Source organism: Symphalangus syndactylus, chromosome 1 (genome assembly GCF_028878055.3).
Source record: "Symphalangus syndactylus isolate Jambi chromosome 1, NHGRI_mSymSyn1-v2.1_pri, whole genome shotgun sequence".
In the NCBI taxonomy this organism is placed as follows: Eukaryota; Metazoa; Chordata; class Mammalia; order Primates; family Hylobatidae; genus Symphalangus; species Symphalangus syndactylus.
The window spans coordinates 113,307,348-113,329,447 of NC_072423.2; the positions used below are offsets into that span (position 1 = coordinate 113,307,348).

At 39.6% G+C, this 22,100-nt stretch overlaps 2 protein-coding genes across 7 annotated transcripts in view; one reads left to right on the forward strand and one right to left on the reverse strand.

The window, feature by feature from the left end:
- The window catches only part of SMARCC1 (SWI/SNF related, matrix associated, actin dependent regulator of chromatin subfamily c member 1), a 203,364-nt gene that overhangs the window by 105,609 nt on the left and 75,655 nt on the right, over positions 1-22,100 (forward strand). For all 6 annotated transcript variants that reach the window (XM_055279147.2, XM_063609526.1, XM_063609529.1 and 3 more), the window contains 6 exons: positions 2,726-2,797; positions 4,924-5,037; positions 6,442-6,595; positions 7,919-8,032; positions 12,831-12,890; positions 21,021-21,279. In XM_055279147.2, coding sequence (XP_055135122.1) covers positions 2,726-2,797; positions 4,924-5,037; positions 6,442-6,595; positions 7,919-8,032; positions 12,831-12,890; positions 21,021-21,279 — 773 coding nt within the window. The remainder of the gene's footprint in view (positions 1-2,725; positions 2,798-4,923; positions 5,038-6,441; positions 6,596-7,918; positions 8,033-12,830; positions 12,891-21,020; positions 21,280-22,100) is intronic.
- Positions 19,441-20,024, reverse strand: LOC129482807 (HIG1 domain family member 2A, mitochondrial). The gene is given in 2 exon segments (XM_055279228.2): positions 19,441-19,997; positions 20,000-20,024. Coding segments are annotated over 2 exon segments (318 nt in total). The 3' UTR covers positions 19,441-19,704.

Here is a 22,100-nt window from a genome sequence, read left to right on the forward strand (position 1 = left end):
GGATGAATGTGATTTTTAAAATCCATGTATGTCCAGAAGTCTTTTTGAAGACAATTTAAAAGAATATAGTCACTGAACCACTTGATATGCCTTATTTTTGTCTGACATCTTTCTATGGCTCAAATATTGAGACTTCCCTGAGTACATTTAAAACCAACTGAATAGGCCGGATGCGATGGCTCACACCTGCAATCCCAGCACTTTTGGAGGCCAAGGCAGGCAGATCACAAGGTCAGGAGATTGAGACCATCCTGGCTAACACGGTGAAACCCCGTCTCTAGTAAAAATACAAAAAAAGAAAATGAGCCAGGCGTGGTGGTGGGTGCCTGCCTGTATTCTCAGCTACTCAGGAGGCTGAGGCAGGAGAATGGCGTGAACCCGGGAGGTTGGAGCTTGCAGTAAGCCGAGATTGCGCCACTGCACTCTAGCCTGGGTGACAGAGCGAGACTCTGTCTCAAAAAAAACAAACACACAAAAAACCCGAATGTTATTTCTGAATGTTTTCAGTAAATATAACGTGGAACAGAGTAAGTACATATCTCTTTGAACATCAGTCTTCACTACATTTGTTACTATCTTTAATTATTTTTAAACATTTGGAAATATCTCAGTCTTGTTATCATTTGCAATTGTGTGTTTAACAGTCAGAATTTTTAAACATTCACAATTTTGCTTTTGGCTCACAAAATTATGTTTATGTATTTTTAATGTTTTTTGTCAACTGACCAATTTTTATTTCATAAACAATTATTAATATATGACATACTAAATAGTAAACAGTAAATTACTTTTAAAAAACATATTCTATCTTTAGATATTTTTGCTGTTTTAATTATTCCAAAATAGTGAGTTGTTCTGTTAAAACTGACAAACTTTAAAACTCGTTAGTACAATGGCCTAAGAGGACACACATGAAAAACCGGCATTCTTTTTCTCTAAAATTAGATAAAGGGGGCTGGTGCTATGGCTCTCGTCTGTAATCACAGCACTTTGGGAGGCTGAGGCTGGTGGGTCGCTTGAGCCCAAACATAGTGATACCCCGTCTCTACAAAAAAATTGTTTTAATTAACCAGGTGTGATGGTACATGCCTGTAGTCCCAGCTATCCTGGAGGCTGGGGCAGAAAGATTGCCTGAGCTTAGGAGTTCCAGGTTACAGTGAGCTAGCTATGATCTTGTCACTGAACTCCAGTCTGGGTGACAGGAGTGAGAGACCCTGTCTCTCTCTCTCTCTCTCTCTCTCTCTTTTTTTTTTTTTTTTTTTTTGGAGACGGAGTCTCGCTCTGATGCCCGGGCTGGAGTGCAGTGGTGCGATCTCGGCTCACTGCAAGCCCCGCCTCCCAGGTTCACACCATTCTCCTGCCTCAGCCTCCCAAGTAGCTGGGACTACAGACACCCAACACCATGCCCGGCTAATTTTTTGTCGTTTTAGTAGAGACGGGGTTTCACCGTGCTACCCAGGATGAGACACTGTCTCAAAAAAAAAAAAAAGTGTGTGTGATTTTCTTTTTAATTAAAAATTAAATAAAATTAGAAAATGGAAACATCATTACAGTAAATAGTAAGATTATAGTTTACAGAAACGTTTTCATTTGCCTCATCATCTTTGCATGTCACATTACATGCAGTTAGATAATAGAAATATTAGTTATGATACAGAATTTTTTTAAAAGTGGGCTTAACCTGTAACAATGAAAACATTAGGAGTTAGAATTATGTAATTAGTTCCTTATGGTTATTCTTTTAAAAGTGATTATATATATTTATATAGCATTAATTCATCTTAGAAATTTTCTAGAAGTTTGCAGGTAATTCATTGTATTTATAGTATTTGACCCTACAAATCCAATTTAATTTAAATGTTACCAAATACTCAAAGAGTGAATAGTTTGAATTATATTCCCAGACCATTGATTTGCTCTTTGCCATGCAACCACTACTTACATGTTGCATATCTGGAAAGTCACTGAGAAACTAAAATGTCATCAGGAAGAAATACACACTTGTATTAGCAGCAGAAACTTTGTGCTAGATATACAGTTGGTTCTTTTTTTACTGTTAGGCCTGGTCATTTTACCTGATCTCTGCTTATGACCTATAACATTTCATAAAATTATTAGCATTTGTATATATTGTTAAAATGTACTTATGTGATACTATTAAAAGCAATTGATACTGAAATTTTTGAAAAATTAATGTGTCTCCCCAGCACCTCCACCAAAACTAAAAACTAAAAAGTTATTAATTTATCACAGTGTTTCTGAGGGCTGGACAAAGGCTCACTTATGTTAACAGCCTTGGAAGCTGAGACTAGCAAATTCATTGTCTCTACTCTGGTCATTTGTTTCATCAGTTTGTTGTCATGCCATGCCAGCTGCTTTGTTTTTGTCACCATTTTTCAAAGAATTCTTCATATCTTATGGCTTCTTATCTGGTTATGATGTATTATCCCAAAAAATAATAAAATGTATAGTTTTCAGTGTGTCGATAGTAGTTTTTTAGTTTGGTTATGGGAATAGAAAAACTACGGTAAGTTTTGGGAGTGAGAATGAGAAAGCTTTCCTTAACTTTTTTGTTGCTGTTAATACATAGAAACTAGTGTAAGCCAATTAATTTTGGCAAGCAATACTCAGGTTTTGGATTTATCACTTTTACTTAGAATATTTAATGATTTTATTCTTTTAAAAAGAAGACTCCTAAATCTTTTTTTCTTCTTCTTCTTTTCAGTATTCATGTGATTGAACGGCGTGCTCTTCCTGAGTTCTTCAATGGAAAAAACAAATCCAAGACTCCAGAAATGTGAGGCCAGTGTTTTAGAAAACTTGTTTATTTGCCTGTGTGCGGTAGGGGCTCTTCAAGCATCCACCTGAGTTCCTTATTGCTGATTCTTGGAAGTTTGCAAATACTCCTTTCAGAACAGTGTTCATATCTCATTTGTATAGCGTTCCATGGTACAAAGGAAATTGTATCTAGTTTTGATTTTTGTTTTTGGGGGTTTTTTTTGGTGTTTTTTTGAGTCAGGGTCTAACTCTGTTGCCCAGGCTGTTGTGCAGTGTTATGATCTTGGCTCACAGAAATCTCTGCCTCGTGGACTCAAAAGGATCCTCCCATCTCAGCCTCTTGAGTAGCTGGGACTACAGGCACATGTCACCACACTTGGCTGATGTTTATTTATTTATCTATCTATCTGTTTATGTTTTGGTGGAGACGGGGGTTTCACCATGTTGCCTAGGGTATTCTTTTCTTTCTAAACCTTAAGCTATATGCACATCAGCTCTTGGAGTTAAAGTTTGGATTTTAAACCAATTTTTACTATAATGAATTCAGGTCTATCTTCACAACTTTCTTTTTCTTTCTTCCTTTTTTTTTTTTTTTTTTGAGACAGAGTCGTGCTCTGTCACTCAGACTGGAGTGCAGTGTTGCAATCTCGGCTCACTGCAGCCTCCGCCTCCTGGGTTCAAGCTATTCTCCTGCCTCAGCCTCCCAAGTAGCTGGGACTGCAGGCATGCACCACCACACCTGGCTAATTTTTGTATTTTTGGTAGAGATTGGGTTTCACCATGTTGGCCAGGCTGGTCTCAAACTCCTGACCTCAAGTGATCCACTTGCCTCGGCCTCTCCAAATGCTAGGATTACAGGTGTGAGCCACCAAGCCCGGCCTGTGCTAACAACTTTCAACTTGTGTGTGCATGTATGTTTTGGATTGTTTCTGTTCATCCAGGAGAAAGTAGAATCTTTATCTTCCTGATGTATGACTGCTAATTAAAAGAGAGATATGATGATATAGCTGCAAGTGAATTGAGCTTAATTGCATAAAGGATTTTTGTGCTTTTGCATTGGAAATAGAAAAACTCTTATTGGAAGGAAGAAGTTTGGCAGGAAGTACTTCTTGTCTTTCCCTGGTGATTCATCAGTATTTACTTCTGGAACCCTTGTCCCTCTATATAAGTACATACCTGTCAATACTGTAAATATCCTCCCATGTATTAATCAGGGTATTAATCTGTTACCTTTTTTTTTTTTTTTTTTTTTTTTTTGAGACAAAGTCATTCCGTCATGCAGGCTGGAGTTCAGTGGTGTGATCTTGGCTGCCTGAGTTTTGTTTTCCTTGTGTGCCAAGAACTGTTGCTAGGTCTCAAAGTCCTTAACACTCTTGTTTTTAAGTACTATATTTTGTGACAGAAGTCCTTAGTATCTGCTGTAACAGAATCTCAATTTCTCTCTCCATTTTTGTATGTTCTTTTCTGAATTTGGTCTCATGGATTCTACTTATTGCCCAGCCATGATCTCCCTTAAAGAACTGCCATGAGAAATTACATAGCTCTTTGCAGAGCCAAATCCACCTGACGTGTGAAATACAGAAGTGATAGGCAGCAGAGGTTGAGAGCGTAGATTGAAGAGCCATCACACTGACTGTGTTGAATTCTGGCTCCATCAGTTACCAACCCTGTGGCTAGGACATATTCTCTAACAACTCAATGTTTGTTTCCTCACCCATAAATGGGATGATAGCAGACCCTACCTGCAATATAGAGCGATTATGAGGATTCAGTTGTCAGACATACATTGCTTATAACAGTGCCCTGCACACAGTAAAGTATAGCTATGTGGTAGGCAGATAGCCTGTGTAACCACGTGTTAGTTTCCAATGCTGCAGTTAACTACCACCATGACCAAGTTTGAATTTATGTTACTTCACATTAATGTCATTAGATTACTTGTTACTATACATTAAGAAACAGTTGTTTTGCATATTCATGGTTCTGAATTCACTCAACTTCAAATGCGCAATATAATATCACTGTTTTTTATGCTCTTAATTTGTTGTTGTATTTTTAAGGAATCTGAAGATTTTTGAGTTTCTAAGTAACATTGTTTCTGAAAGGATACGTGTCCACCTTATGAATTTTGCCATTGCTTTTTAGATACTTGGCATATCGAAATTTTATGATCGACACGTATCGCCTAAACCCTCAAGAGTATTTAACTAGCACTGCTTGTCGGAGGAACTTGACTGGAGATGTGTGTGCTGTGATGAGGTAAACTGACTTTTTCTGAGACATTTAACTGTAGGAATTTACTTATGCATGCTGTCTAATGTTTGCTTGATTAAACTGGTTGTTTCATCTGGGTAAAACACCTAATTTTAGTTATATCATTTAGGGGTTGATTATATTTTGTTTCCTTTCATTTCATTCAATTTAATTATTTTTATTTTATTAATTTAATTTTATTGTCGAGATGGGGTTTCACAGTGTTGCCAAGGCTGGTCTCAATCTCCTGGCCTCAAGCGATTCTTCTGCCTCGGCCTCCCGAAGTATTGTGATTGCAGGCGTGAGCACTGTGTTCAGCATTAGAGATTGAAATTTTTAAATATTTAATTTAGGCTGGGTGTGTTGGCTTAAGCCTGTATTCCCAGCACTTCAAGAAGCCAAGGTGGGCAGATCACCTGAGGTCAGGAGTTCGATCCTGGCCAACATGGCGAAACCCTGTCTCTACTAAAAATATAAAAATTAGCCGAGCATGGTGGCACATGACTGTAATCTTAGCTATTGGGGAGGCTGAGGCAGGAGAACTCAGGAGACAGAGATTACAGTGAGCTGAGATTGTCCCACTGCATTCCAGCCTGTGCTACAGAGCAAGATTGTGTCTCAAAAAAAAAAAAATATTTAATTTAGCTTTCTAGATTTTACAGTTCACATTTTAAAATTTTTAGTCAAATCATAAAATAACCAGGGATGGAGTGGATTCAGGTTGGGAGTGGATAAGCTCTGCGCCCTTGCTCTGCCGAAATTTAAAAAAAAAAAACAAAAACGGCCAGGCATGGTGGCTCACACCTGTAATCCCAGCACTTTGGGAGGCCGAGATGGGTAGATCACCTGAGGTCAGGAGTTCGAGACCAGCCTGGCCAACATGGCGAAACCCCATTTCTACTAAAAATACAAAAAATCAGCTGCGCATGGTGATGGGCACCTGTAATCCCAGCTACTTGGGAGGCTGAGGCAGGAGAATCACTTGAACCGAGGAGGCGGAGGAGGTTGCAGTGAGCTGAGATCGCACCATTGCACTCCAGCCTTAGAGACAGAGCGAGACTCTGTCACAAAAAATGTGGATTTTTTTTTTATGTGTGTATTTGGTCTGTGTGTGAGTTCTTTTATTACCATGGACCTAAATGCGTATTTGTGCTCTCATTTCTGTGATTAAAATGATTAGGCTTTGTAATAGGTTTGGCGGGGGGGTGCTGTGTTATCAACATTACTTGTGGCTTGTAGAAATTGTTCCTCACGTAACAAACAAAATCTGTCAAGTAGTTTGTGGTGTTTGACAGCTTGCTGAGAACATTTATTTGTTTCATTGTTTCTGTTTTTTAATGGCATGATGATGATAATAAAGCACATGAGGTTGATTCTTTAGATTTTAACTTTCCGAGCTTTATTCTTTAGGGTCCATGCCTTTTTAGAGCAGTGGGGACTCGTTAATTACCAAGTTGACCCGGAAAGTAGACCCATGGCAATGGGACCTCCTCCTACTCCTCATTTTAATGTATTAGCTGATACCCCCTCTGGGCTTGTGCCTCTGCATCTTCGATCACCTCAGGTAAATTAATGTTGACTTTTCATCAGACCTGGATAGTAACAAATGGCCATTTATAGCATATCTATTTAGAAATAATTATTATTGTACTATAATGCTATTATTAGTGCTGTTTCTTTGATGCCTGTGTGTGTTTTTTGGTGTACTGTAAATATTACCATCCAAAAGAATATATAGTGTTTAAGTTAATGCTGTCCCACCAGTCCCAAGACCCAATTCCTTACTCTGTCAAATTATTAATTTACGTTTATATGCATAACTCCCTTTATCCTTCTTTCATCAAAAAGACACTCACAAGTAAGCAGATGATGCAAAATCTTCTTTCCCTTCCTTCAATCGAAATGTGAAGCAAAGAAATCTTTATAACTTGTCCTAAGATTTGTAAAGTGGATATCCATATATACATTATCAAACAGATTATGTCAAACAAATTATATATAGCATTAAGTTGGATTTACAGGAACCTAAGGTATAAATTTTGTCCCATTGTGAAATAGAAGATAGTAATGAAAATTTGTTATCCTTTCTGGGATTTAAAGGGACACCAAAATGTGACTTATATGTTGAATTTTTGTTAGAAGTGTAGTGTAGAAGTGTGGGTATTTATTGTTTTTTGTAGGAAATCCACCAAGAGTGGTTTAAGTGCCAATATTAAACTTTTTTTTTTTTGAGACGGAATCTTTTTTTTTTTTTTTTGAGACAGAGTCTCGCTCTCTCACCCAGGCTGGAGTGCAGTGGCGCAATCTTGGCTCACTGCAAGCTCCGCCTCCCGGGTTCACGCCATTCTCCTGCCTCAGCCTCTCCGAGTAGCTGGGACTACAGGCGCCCGCCACCACGCCCGGCTAATTTTTTGTATTTTTAGTAGAGACAGGGTTTCACCGTGGTCTCGATCTCCTGACCTCATGATCCGCCCGCCTCGGCCTCCCAAAGTGCTGGGATTACAAGCGTGAGCCACCGTGCCCGGCCACTGAGACGGAATCTTGCACTGTTCCCCAGACTGGAGTGCAGTGGCATGATCTTGGCTCGCTGCAACTTCCTCCTCTGGGTTATAAGCGATTCTACTGCCTCAGCCTCCTGAGTAGCTGAGATTATAGGCGCGTGCCACCACGCCCGGCTAATTTTTGTATTTTTAGTAGAGACAGGGTTTCACCATGTTGGTCAGGCTGGTCTTGAACTCCTGACCTTGTGATCCGCCTGCCTCGGCCTCCCAAAGTGCTGGGATTACAGGTGTGAGCCACCGCGCCTGGCCCAAACAAATTTTAAAAAACATTGACCCTCTTGACTTTAAAGAGGCTAACTCAGCCATTTATCATTTATTTGACTCAGGTTCCTGCTGCTCAACAGATGCTAAATTTTCCTGAGAAAAACAAGGAAAAACCAATTGATTTGCAGAACTTTGGTCTCCGTACTGACATTTACTCCAAGAAAACATTAGCAAAGGTAAGGATTTTTTTTCTAATCACATGTAGGCTGCAATCCAGCATATCTTAGTCCTTCTAAGATACATCTAATGAGCTTTCTACTCAAATCTGATGGTATTTTTAAAAACAATTATCATTTATCTTAGCTTTTATATTCCTATATATGACTTAGTAGATAGGTATTTTAAAAATAACACTATTAGAGAAATTCGAGGGGAAAATGGAGAATTTGAAGAGAGAATTAGAATCTGTGAAAAGAATCATGAATATTTTAGAACTGAAAAGTATACTTAAAATTATTTGATAGGTTTAATAACAGACTACATGCAGCAGAAGACAGGTTAGTGAACTCAGAGACAAATTAGTAGATGTATTGATACTGAAGTACCAAGAGAAAAAATTGGATTGAGGTAGGGAGGGGCCAGGACAAAGAGAGGAGAGTGGAACAGATATGTGAGATAGAGTTCAGGCTGGACACGGTGGCTCACACCTGTAATTTCAGCACTTTGGGAGGCCAAGGCAGGAGGATCACTTGAGCCCCGGAGTTTGAGACCAGCCTGGACAACATAGCGAAACTGTGTCTCTATTATTAAAAGAAGAAAAAGAAAAATGAATGATACAGTCCAAAGAATTAATGTTTATTATTGGAAACCCATAAGAGAATGAATGGAGGAGGAGTGATACTTGAATATATAATGGCTAAAAAGACTTCAGAACAAATAAAAAGATACCAACTCACAAAACAAGAAAGACAGAGCCAGGCCAAGCTCAACATTTTGGGAGGCCAGGGCAGTAGGGTTGCCTGAGGCCAGGAGTTCAAGAGCAGCCTTGCCTCTACTGAATAACACACACACAAAAAGAACAGATCCAAATTTATATACAGAGAAAACCACACTCAGGTACATTATGCTTAATCTCTTAAAAACTAACATCTTAAAAGCAGACATGGAGGGTGGGGGTGAGGGTAGAGAAGAACATATTAAATTCAAAAGAACGATAATAAAACTGATAGCTGACTTTTCAACAAAAATGATCAAAGCCAAAGGACATTTTTAAATTGTAAAAGAAAAACTATCTATCTGGAATTCTCTATCCAGTAGACATTACTTTCAAAATTGAAGGTGAAATAAAGACATTTGTAGGCATTCACAATGTACAGAAGTTATCACTAGCACACAGTATAAGTAAAGGAATGTCTTCAGCATGAAGGATAATGATCCCAGATGAAAGCACATGACTCCATGAAGGAATAAGGAGCAGAGAAAAGGGTAATCTGTGTGGTTAAATGTAAAGTAATACAGATTGTTTAAAGAATAATATTTGGGATTTATAACGTGTAGAAATTACAAGAATGGCAGAAAGGCAGAAGGAGATTAAATTGAACAAACTGTTACAACGGTTACATTATTTAGAAACATGACAGAAGTCCTGATTCAAGGTAAACTATAATTTGACACAACATTTTGGGGCCTGACTGGATCTAATGGAAGAATAAAGAGTGATAGAAAAAAGGTCAACATGTGAGTCAGTATAAAAGACATCTTCTGGCCAGGCACAGTGGCTCACACCTGTTTTTGTTAATACAAAATTCAGATCCAAGAAAAACTAACCTATGGTTGCAGAAGTCAGACTAGTATATACTTTCGTGAGTGGCTATCAATTGAGGTTTAAAGGAGGGAGCCTTTTGGGTTTTGATTTGAGTATTACATTGTCATATAAGTTAAATTGTGTCAAGTTTTATACTAAATTGTGTATTTTATTATATGTGTATCATACCTCCAGAAATACAAAAGAATTTTTTTAAATACAAAAGAATTTTTTTTTTTTTTGAGACTGAGTTTGCCCTTTTCTCCCAGGCTGGAGTGAAGTGGTGCAATCTTGGCTCACTGCAACCTCCACCTCCACGGTTCAAGTGATTCTTCTGCCTCAGCCTCCCAGATAGCTGGGATTACAGGCGTGTGCCACCACGCCTGGCTAATTTTTGTATTTTTAGTAGAGATAGGGTTTCTCCATGTTGACTAGGCTGGTCTTTGAACTCCTGACCTTAGGTTATCCACCCACGTTGGCCTCCCAATGTGCTCTGATTACAGGCGTGAGCCACTGGGACTGGCCTTTTTTTTTTTTGGAGACAGAGTTTCGCTCTGTCGCCCAAGCTGGAGTGCAGTGGTGCGGTCTCCCCTGCAACCTCTGCCTCCCGGGTTCAACCAATTCTCCTGCCTCAGCCTCCTAAAATGCTGGGATTACAGGTGTGAGCCACCACACCTGGCTTTTTTTTTTTTATTTTTATTTTTTTAAAGAGAGAACATCTCACTGTGTTCTCCTGGTTGGTCTTGAACTCCTGAGCTCCAGTGATCCACCTTTTTTGACCTTCCGGAGTGCTAGGATTACAAGCATGAGCCACCATGCTCAGACTAATACAAGAAAAAAATATTTTAAAATCATATGGAAGCTTCAGCAGTCATTTTGTGGGCTCTGATTAGGCTTAGGTTGTAGAGCCAGTTGTTATCAAGAGAGGAAACGGGCTGGGCATGGTGAAACCCCGTCTCTACTAAAAAAAAAAAAAAAAATACTAAAACTAGCCAGACATGGTGGCAGCCGCCTGTAATTCCAGCTACTCAGGAGGCTGAAGCTCGAGAGTCGCTTGAACCCAGGAGGAAGAGGTTGCAGTGAGTCGAGATCATGCCACTGCACTCCAGCCTGGGTGACATAGCAAGAGTCCATCTAAAAAAAAAAAAAAGAAGAAACATTGACTTAAGTCTGTGGGGCAGAAAAAATTCTTTCTACACTTTGTGGCTGAGAAGTGGAGAAATGGTTGTTGAGGACCTACCCTATAAATAAATGTCTGTGTCTAGGTTGTAGAGATCTTCCTTATGTTTGCTCAGGTTTTGTTTCTTCAGAATTTAGATTAAATGTTAATGAATTTTGTTCTTCTTAGGGCTCTAAATCTGATTGGTGATTACCTCTGATTTTGTTTTTTTAAAAGAACCTTTGGTTATCTTAAAGTAATCCTTGGGGGGCTGGGTGCTGTGGCTCACGCCTGTAATCCCAGCACTTTGGGAGGCTGAGGCATGCGGATCACGAGGTCAGGAGATCGAGACCATCCTGGCTAACACGGTGAAACCCCGTCTCTACTAAAAATACAAAAAAATTAGCCGGGCGTGGTGGTGGGCGCCTGTAGTCCCAGCTACTCAGTAGGCTGAGGCAGGAGAATGATGTGAACCCGGGAGGCAGAGCTTGCAGTGAGCCGAGATCGCCCCACTGCACTCCAGCCTGGGCAACAGAGCGAGACTCCATCTCAAAAAAAAAAAAAAAGAAAAGTAATCCTTGGGGACCTGAGCTGTATATTCTGTTATAGATACAGGCATCTTTTCTTTCTCACAAAGCCACACTGTAGGAGTTTAATTCTTAATTCTGCAATGCTTAGGTCAACTGTTTTTATTCTTTAGTTAAAAGACTACTTATTTTTGATGCATTATTTGTTTTCTTTTTTTTTTTTGCAAATGAACAGCATATGTCAGAATGCTATGAATTGAATGCACCAGAGATGTAGCAAATCAGGGTTTAATTTTGTTGTTGTTTTATTTTTGTTTTTTCTTTTTTCCTTCATACAGAATGTAATTTTTTTCATGCAGTGTGTAGCACTAATGCACTGAGAGTTTTAATTATCTAAACTGAGAAACTTTATTGACATATACAGGAAAATCACAGATTGTAGAAATGTTTATTTATTAAATGGTAATCTCTCAAAATAGAGTTTTGAGAGAGGGAAATATGTTAGAATGTATATTTTGAATTTAGTAATGTTTATAGCTGCATGATAATATCAGCTATACTACAAATCAAGTCCCCTGAAGATGAGTGAATGCAGCAGGGTCTGCAGATGAAGAAGTATGAATTAATCGATTAAATTGTAGTTTTTACACAGGCCAGTCTCATTTCTCTTATACTCACATTGTCACATGAATCATAAACTATAAGGGACTCACATTGAAAAGGTGATTTTGAGTTTAGGGACTCACTTGGAGATTGTTTTATAATTGAGAAATGTTTTAAAATGAGATAATATGGACTTACTGCAGTTGGAATCAAGAACCTGTCAGTGTTTTATGTCTGTAGTACATCTGATCCTTGAATCGTGGAAGAAGTACTCTCTTCAAGTTATTACCAAGATGTGTATTATGTTTGTGATATTAGAGCTGATTTATGGTATGCAGTAAAACAGTATGCCTTTTTAGCTTGCCAAAGATACTGTTAAGTATCAAAATAATAGAAATAACATATCCAAATAGTTATGGGTGCTTGTTTGACAGCAGGAAGTCTTTTTTTGTTTTTGTTTTTGTGGTTTTGTTTTTTTTTTTTTTGAGACAGTCTCGCTCTATTGCCGAGGCTGGAGGGCAATGGTGCGGTCTTGGCTCACTGCAACCTCTGCCTCCTGGGTTCTCCTGCCTCAGTCTCTGGAGCAGCTGGGACTATAGGCATGAGCCACCACTCCCGGCTAATTTTTGTATTTTTAGTAGAGATGGGGTTTCACCGTGTTGCCCAGGCTTGTCTAGAACTCCTGACCTCAAGCAATCCACCCACCTTGCCCTCCCAAGTGCTGAGATTACAGGCATGAGCTACCACGCCTGGCCAGTCTTTGAAATAAGCCAGCATTTCTTTTAGAAGTTTAGGCTCCTTAAAGTGTTTTATTCCTGTTAGTCAAAGACTTACGTTGATAGTTTGCATAACATAGTCCCCTGAGCTTGGAAAGGAATTCTACTGAGCTCCATCTTCAGCATTTAAAAATGAGCAAATAATTTCTGATTTTGTTTCCTTAGAGTAAAGGTGCTAGTGCTGGAAGAGAATGGACTGAACAGGAGACCCTTCTTCTCCTGGAGGTAAGCAGATTAATGCATATGGGATGTGTGCTAAGATTCTATGACTAGCATTTTATTTTGTTTTGTTTTATTTAGAGGCAAGGTCTCGCTGTGTCACCCAGGCTGGAGTGCAGTGGCCTGAACATGGCTCAGTGCAGCCTCTACCTCCCAGGCTCAGGCGATCCTCTTACCTTCAGTCCTGAATAGCTGGGACTACGGGCATGTGCCACCATGCCTGGCTAATTTTTGTATTTTTTGTAGCAATGGGCTTTCACCATGTTGTCCAGGGTCTCAAACTCCTGGACTGAAGCAATCCTCCCACCTTGGCCTCCCAAAGTTCTGGCATGAACCACTGTGCCTGGCCTGTGACTAGCATTTTAAACTCACCTATAGTATTCTATTTTAAAAAGTGTCCACTGGAGCTCAAAACTCAATCACACATGTGTTTTCCTTTAGAACAGCCATCATGCTTTGATGGTTGATACTTAAATCCTTTTCTGTGTCTCCATGTAGTTAGGTATTGAGACGATTAAATTGATAATTTTTATAGATTCATCAAGGATGTTTAAGTGAAGCTAATTCCTAATTGTCACACACTCACAACAAAATAAGTTGTGAGTGTGTGACAATTAGAAATAAAGTGACTACTAAGACAATTGGTGTCATTGCCTGGATTATCCTAAGGTGTCGCTGCTCCTTTTGCACCATGAATGCAAATGTCAACATAATGAAAAAGGCAGTAGTGTCTTAGTATTACCATGGAAATTGTTTGACATCACGGTCCTCCTAAAAGAGCCTGGTGCCCTCTGGGTTCCCAGACCACATAGAGTGGACTTGGTGACATTTTGGTTGCTGTACTGCTTTGATGGTTTTTCAGGTTGTTCCAATAGTTGTAATTACTGTAGAAGTATCATTGGTGTATGACACTATTTCCATTTCTTTTTTGTATTCCTCTTACTTTTTCTTGCTGTTTTCTGCTTCTCCTCCTAACCTTATCTTTCTCTGTTGTGATTAAAATCAAAACAATCCCTTGTTTTGTGTTTTTTTGCCTCTATTTTAATATATTCTCATATGCCCATTCAGTATCAGTGATACGCAGAGAGCTTTGCTGACTCACTTTTTACTTATTTATTTAATATCTTTCCTATGGTACTGACTGACTCACTTTCAATTTCAGGACAATTTTGTATAGCCATATCTACTAGATTTTAATATTAATTAAAATGAATCGTGTTTTCAGTACTTGTGGGTGACTATAAACACACTTTTGTATTGCTATTTTGTTGGAATCTTTGGGCTCTGGAGAGAAAGTAAGTTGTGTAACAATGACTGGAGCAACAATTGTTCTTTTTCCTGCTGCACATTGATGCTGAAACTTTTCTCCTTTTTCACATTTAAGATTAGTAGGTAGTAAAAGTGAGGTAAGAATGACTGAGCTACTGTTTACACTAAAGACATCCAAGAAAACCACAGTATTCTTACACAACAGCGCATTTTCTCTCCTGCAGGTGGAATCTGTGAAGTGTTTGATTTTTCTTTTAAACTTGCAATTCAGTCAACAGGAATTGTTTGCAGTTACACAAAGAGAAATAAAAGACTTCTCCACATCAGTGTTTACCACTAACATCTTCGATTTATATAGTTTATTTAGAGATACTTAATAGCTTAAGAATATGAAGTCAGATGAGTATTTTTAAATGGATTTATAATCAAATATAGTCTCTTTCTAATAAATTGATAAATCTGGTAGACTCATTGGGGTTTGCTGTTTTCAAAATAGCATCGTACCTTTTTTTTTTTTATTTATAAGACAGGGTTTTACTCCCTTCCCCCATGCTAGTTTGCAGTAGTGCGGTCTCAGTCCACTGCAGCCTCAATTTCCCGAGCTCAGGCTATCCTCCCAGCTCAGCCTCTCAAGTAGCTAGGACTACAGGTGTGCACCACCAAGCCTGGCTAGTTTTTTTTGTATTTTTAATAGAGATGGGGTTTCACCATGTTGCTCAGGCTGGCATACTATTTTATTAAACAAATATACCACACAGGGAGCATTCCAAATATTTCTCGTATTCTTGAGCCCACCCCTTTGATTTTTAAAAGACCTTGTTTCATAAAGTCTTTTATCAAAGCACAGTTTTTGGGTAAATGCTGAAGGTTAATATCTGGTCATGTTCATTTCCTTGTTATCTTATTTTAAATATTGGAGGCAACATTTCAATTTTGGAAGTAGTCAAAGTGGAATGTATACGATAGATGAAGGAATGCAGTTTGAAAAAGATCTTTAATCGGTAGAAATGAAGGATAATGTAAGGTTTTATATTAACTTTTTAAAAAGAAATAACTCTGTAAGATCGAGATGATGATGGCCTGTTTGAATAATACTTCAGTTGTAAAAAGGTGTGGGGAATTTCTACTTGAAAATGTGTCATTAGAATGAGTAGGCATATAAAGTCTAAAGTTTGAGGTAAAAAAACAAAACAGCACAACAAAAAAGAATAAGTAGCTATAAAAGGCCATGACAGTCTTTATGGAAGTTTGAAATTCTGTTGATATAATCAGGGCACCACAATGAAAGAGAGATAATGGAGCCACTCTGTTCCACAGTGATTAAGTCTTGTTCTGTCACCCAGGCTGGAGTGCAGTGGCATGATCTCAGCTCACTGCAACCTCTGCCTCCCGGGTTCATGCGATTCTCCTGCCTCAGCCTCCCGAGTAGCTGGGACTACAGGCACGCGCCACCATACCCAGCTAATTTTTGTATTTTCGGAAGACACGGGGTTTCACCATGTTGGCCAGGATGGTCTCGATCTCTTGACCTCGTGATCTGCCCACCTCAGCCTCCCAAAGTGCTGGGATTACAGAGACACAAGCCACTGCGCTTGGCCTTTACAATTTCTTTTAAGTCCACAACTGATTGCAGTATTCTTCTTGTTCATTTATAATTATTCTTGGGCTTGAAAGTGACAAGACTTGAATTTGTGAGCTCACTGATTCTCCCGTGATAGCTCTAGTGTTTGTCATGTATGCTTTGCTTTCTCATGCTATTTATTTTCCCTTAGATAATTAATAGACATAAAGGCTATGCCTGCAAATAAAACTTGTAATTTATTAACATTTATATATCACTGTAAGAGTTTCTCTCTCTCTCTTTTTTTTTTTTTTTTTTTTGGAGACAGAGTCTTGCTCTGTCGGCCAGGCTGGAGTGCAGTGGCGTGATCTCGGCTCACTGCAAGCTCCGCCTCCTGGGTTCACTCTGTTCTCCTGCCTCAGCCTCCCAAGTAGCTGGGACTACAGGTGCCTGCCACCATACCCGGCTAATTTTTTTGTGTTTTTAGTAGAGACGAGGTTTCACCATGTTAGCCCGGATGGTCTCGATCTCCTAACTTCGTGATCAGCCCACCTCAGCATCCCAAAGTGCTGGGATTACAGGCGTGAGCCACCGTGCCTGGCCTGAGTTTCTCTCATTTTTTATGCCAGCTAAATTATAGGAAACATAGCATTAGAAGATATTCAGTAACATGAAAGATTTCCTCACATTGTGCATACACTTTACATACTTTTTCTTGATATGAAACCCAGGAAATACATCATTCTATATACTTTTGAACTACACTAAGATGCATAGTAAATCTTCTATTAAAATTTTCTTAAGGACAGAGATGTCCAATCTTTGGCTTCCCTGGGCCACACTGGAAGAATTGTCTTGGGCCACACGTAAAATACACTAACAATAGCTGATGAGCTTTAAAAAAAAAATCCCCCAAAATATCTCATAGTGTTTTAAGAAAGTTTATGAATTTGTATGGGCCACATTCAATGCCATCCTGGGCCACATGCGGGCTGCAGGCCACAGGTTGGACAAGCTTGGTTTAGCTAAGAGAACCTTTTTTTTGTTTTTTTTTTTTGAGACGGAGTCTCCCTCTGTCGCCCAGGCTGGAGTGCAGTGGCGCAATCTCGGCTCACTGCAAGCTCCGCCTCCCGGGTTCACGCCATTCTCCTGCCTCAGCCTCTCCGAGTAGCTGGGACTGCAGGCGCCTGCCACCACGCCCGGCTAATTTTTTGTCTTTTTAGTAGAGACGAGGTTTCACCGTGGTCTCAATCTCCTGACCTCGTGATCCACCTGCCTCGGCCTCCCAAAGTGCTGGGATTACAAGCGTGAGCCACCGTGCCCGGCCTTTTTTTTTTTTTTTAATTAAAAAAACAGTCTGCCTTATTACAATTGAGAGCCATAGCAAAGTCAGATTTATTTCTTGGTTTAGTTCAGTTTCCTGTGGTTTGAGTTCAGTAAACTTTATTAGGTATTGTGTTTTGGACACTATGACAGGCACTGCAGGTTGAGATCTGTAGAACACAATCTGTACCTTCAAGGAATTCATAGTCTATTTAAGGGACAGAGAAAGATAAAACACAAAGCTTGAATGCGGAATTCCCGGCTTTATGATTAGAGGTATGTCCAGAGCACAAGAGCTGTACAGAGGAGTTGCTTTGCAAACAGACCAGGTAGATAAGACATAATGAACAGCCTTCTGGGAATGGTATAGCTGTGTTGGTCCTAAAACATGTTTCCAGTGCAGAACAAATGGTTCATAGGCACAATACCTAGTAGGAATAGATCAGTGGGGCCTGTGTATTCTTGAAACATGAAGAGTAGGGAATAGGGTGGGAGAAGTAGGCAGTGTCCTGATCATGTTTGGCTTTGTTTCATAAGATAATGACACATAATAAAATAGTTTTAGGCAGGAGAGAAAGAGTGTTTTATGTAAAACATATTTCACTCTAGCAGCATGGAGAAGGATGAAATTAAGTATAGAAAGGTAATTATAATCATCGATTTATGAGGCTGAGATGGAAGGATTGCTTGAGGCCAGGAATTGGACAGCAGCCTGGGCAACATAGCAAGACCGTGTCTCAAAAAAAAAAGAGAGGGAGAGATTGTATCCAGGTTAAGTAATGATGAAGACCTGAACCTGGGTTATGGAAGGATGAATGAAGCTGTTTTGTAGCATTATAAGATACTTACTAAAAACTTTCATTGAATCATCCTCCTCCTTGGCCAGTGTGTCACTGCATTATTCTCTTTTCAAAACATCTCTTTAATTTGCCTCTCTTATTAACATTACTGTCAGTTCCGAGGCTCAGACATTTACTGATTCTCAACTCTGTGCTCTTCTGGATGCTGATTCTTGCTTGAATTTTGTATCTCAGAAGGTTCCCCAACTCCACCTTTATTCTGGAAAAAAACTTGATGAACTTTCTTATTGTTCCCTGGCGAAAGGAACATAAAAAGTTTTTTTTAATTAAAAATTTCATTGGAAAAGGGCATGATAGAGCATGTCTAGAAAATCCCTATTTATAATTAGAAATATAATACAGCCCCAGTAGATATATTTCTATTTCTGTGGACCCGAGTGAGATTTATTTATTTTTTTCTTACAATCTGGATCTTTCAAAAAATTCCTTCTCGAACTACCTGAGGTTACTGAATATCCAGAGGAAACCCAGAATTAGCCTAGTTTTTCAAGGGATTTAATGTGTTAGACCATTTGCTGGCTTGGGTTTTGAGAAGTCCTCTACCATTCCAGCAGAAATGAAAGCCTGAGCAGCAGTTGGAACCCACAGTTAAGAATTAATTGATGGCCAGGTGCGGTGTTTCACGCCCGTAATCTCAGCACTTTGGGAGGCTGAGGCGGGAGGATTGCTTGAGTTCAGAAGTCCGTGACCATCCTGGGCAATATAGTGAGAACCCGTCTCTAAAAATTAAGAAAAAAAAATCTTTGAAGTAAAATAATTAACTGAAAAAGTAAACGTGGAGACAACTATTGTTATAGAAAGCTCAGTCTCACAGTGTAGAGCAGCAAATTAGGCTCTAATGCATGGTTTTTCAGTTGGAGCATTCAATATTGACATTTGGGCCAGATTTTTTTGTTGTTGGGGTGGAGGGTTCATATATGTTTTACAGCACACATGGCCCCTCCTTGCTGTTAGATACCAGCAGCACTTCCCCAGTTGGGTCAACCAAAAATGTCTGCAGACATTGCCAATGTCCTCAAGGGGGCAAAAATTACCCTTCATTGAGAACCATGGTCCTGGAGAGAATGGTGTGAGAGTAGCAACTTCAGTATGCCATTAAATAAGTTCTTTTTATCCAATTAATTCCTCAACATTCTTAGCACCACATAGTTGTGGTTTTCTTTCTACTGTTCTATCTGTTTTTCCCTCGGAGACTCCTTTTACTCTTTTTGTTGGTTTCTTTCAGGATTTTCTCTGAAAAAATAATAAATTATAAAACTAGAAATGTATGTAGTTTATAAATTTTAGAATCAGTTTATCAATTTCTACTAAAAAGAAGCCTACTTGGAGTTTGACTGGAATTGTATTGAATCTGTAGTTCAACTTGGAAAGAATTAACATCTTAATACTGAGACTTCTAATGAATGAACACAATATATCTCTTCCTTTATTTGGGTCTTTGAGTTCTCTCATGTTTTACTCATTCTAGTCTGTTGCTCTTACACATTCTTTATTATGTTTATTCCTCCTAAGTATTTCATTATGCTATTTAAGACAGGGTCTCTTTTTTTTTTTTGGATTTTTAGAGTTTATTAAGCAGGGGAGTGGAGGGGAGATGTGGCACAAATAGAAGTATGTAACATTCAAACAACAGAATCTAGGATTTTTGAAAAAACTTTCAGTTACGGTTACACAAAGGGTCACTTCCTCCCCCAACGACACATGGGCCTCTCAAAGGAGAGGAGGGATTAAGTCCCATGGTAGGGCCAGTGGTTGCTCCTGGGTTTTGGAATCATTTCTGCAGAGCCTTCAAGGCCAGACCCTGGGCTCAGGGTTGAGACTTCATAGCGGTGACAGCTAGACCCAGCAAGATGGCTGTGACTGTGAAACCCTGGGCAGCCATCCGGGTGCACATCATGAGCTGAGAGCGCTGGCTGTTGCCCCGGTGGAAGGAGTAGAGGCCATAGGTGAGGGCGGCCACCGTGGCCAGGCAACCTATGGGTACCACCGGGTTCTCGCGGGTCTTGCGAAGGAACTTTTCCTTGAAACTCTCTGGATTCCTGTAAACAGTGGGGTTAAGCCCCTCAATGACTAGAGGCTTCGATGGTTCAAAGGGGACCTACGAATCACAGGGCCGGGAGTTGCCATGTCCGGGCCACAGCAGCAGGAGAAAATTGAGACCTAAGACAGGGTCTTGCTGTATTTCTCAGGCTGGCCTTGAACCCCTGGGCTCAAGAGATCTCTCGCCTCAGCCCCCTGAGTAGCTGGGAGTACAGATGTGTGCCACTACACCCAGCTTTTATGTTATTTTAAATACTTTTTTCTTCCTATTTAAAATTGTTCATTGCCATTATGTATGGAAATATAGTTCAGTTTCTGTATTTCCCTTCTATCCTGTGACTTTGCTCAGCTATTTAGTTTTGGTACTATTTTTTATAGCTTCCTTAGAATTTTCTACATAAACAGTCATGTCTGTCTGTATTAGTAAAAAAGCTCTTCCTTCCTTCCTTTCTTCCTTCCTTCCTTCCTTCCTTTCTTCCTTCCTTCCTTTCTTCCTTCCTTTTCTTCCTCCCTTCCCCACCCCACCCCTCCCCTCCCTCCCTCCTTTCCTTCCTCCCTCCCTCCCTCCATCCCTCCCTTCCTTCCCTCCCTCCCTCTTTTCTTTTCTTTCTTTCTATCACTCTTGCCACCCAGGCTGGAGTGCAGTGGCACAATCTCAGCTCACTGCAACCTCTGCCTCCCGGGTTCAAGCGATTCTTGTGCCTCAGCCACCTGAGTAGCTGGGATTACAGGCACACACCATCATGCCCAGCTAATTTTTGTATTTTTAGTAGAGATGGGGTTTCACCATGTTATTGGCCAGGCTGCTCTCGAACTCCTGACCTCAGGTGATCTGCCCGCCTCTGCTTCCCAAAGTGCTGAGATTATATGCGTGAGCCACCATGCCTGAACTACTACTTTCTTTACAGTATGCATGTCTTTTATTTTTCTTGCCTGATTGAAAATAATATAAGGAAAGCCATCAAATCTTTCTATTTATGCATAAATATTTGCAAAATTTTTTTAGAAAAGCTGTCTAAAGAACTTCTAATATTACACATTACTTGTTACCTGACATGAAAGCATCTGTTTTTTCTGTTTTAGGCCCTGGAGATGTACAAGGATGATTGGAACAAAGTGTCGGAACATGTTGGAAGTCGTACTCAGGATGAATGCATCCTCCACTTTTTGAGACTTCCCATTGAGGACCCATACCTTGAGAATTCAGATGCTTCCCTTGGGCCTTTGGCCTACCAGCCTGTCCCCTTTAGTCAGTCAGGAAATCCAGTCATGAGTACTGTTGCTTTTTTGGCATCTGTGGTGGACCCTCGCGTGGCATCTGCTGCAGCAAAAGCGGCTTTGGGTATGGACTTCCCTAAACCATCTCCTCAACAGAAAAACTCAGTTTATCTCAATTTAAATATTACCAGCCATTACATTCATTTATTTTTAATATAAACAATAAAAATCAGATATTACCTGTGAAAGATACCATATTCTTTATAAAAGTATTACAATATTTGGCTGGACACCAAATTAGCTGGGCGTGGTGGCACATGCCTGTAGTCCCAGCTACTTGGGAGGCTGAATGAGGCAGGAGAATCGCTTGAACCCAGGAGGCAGAGATTGCAGTGAGCTGAGATTGTGCCACTGCACTCCATCCCTTGGGCAATAGAGCAAGACTCCATCTCAAAAAGAAAAAAAAAAAAGTATTACAAAAGTTTTAAGTAATGCACCTTAAAATTAAGAGCTTTAGGAATTGGAGGGACAGAGGTTTTTTATTGTATATTTTGTGATTAATTTAGAATTTGGTGTAACTAGCAAAGGAAGTCATTTAATATTCATGGGTTACACATTAATTATAACTAGAACTTTGTCACATCATAGAACTCTTTCTTGGTTTTATGGATGTTTAATCCTTGCTGTTTTTGTTTTTTTTTTGGTTTATTAATCTAGTAAGCAAAGTTAAAATATGGACAGCAGTTTTGATTATTACTGGCATAAGTTGAAAGATCTCTTATTTCAAGGCTCTGTGATGTGTAGGAGAAAATGTAGAGCCATAGAATTTCATTATTATTATTTTTTTAATCTCATTTAGTCCTCTCATTTTGCTGCTGTAGAGGGACTGAGAGCCTGAAGAGGTTGCTACACCTAAGACAATAATACTGTGTTGGGTTTCCTGGT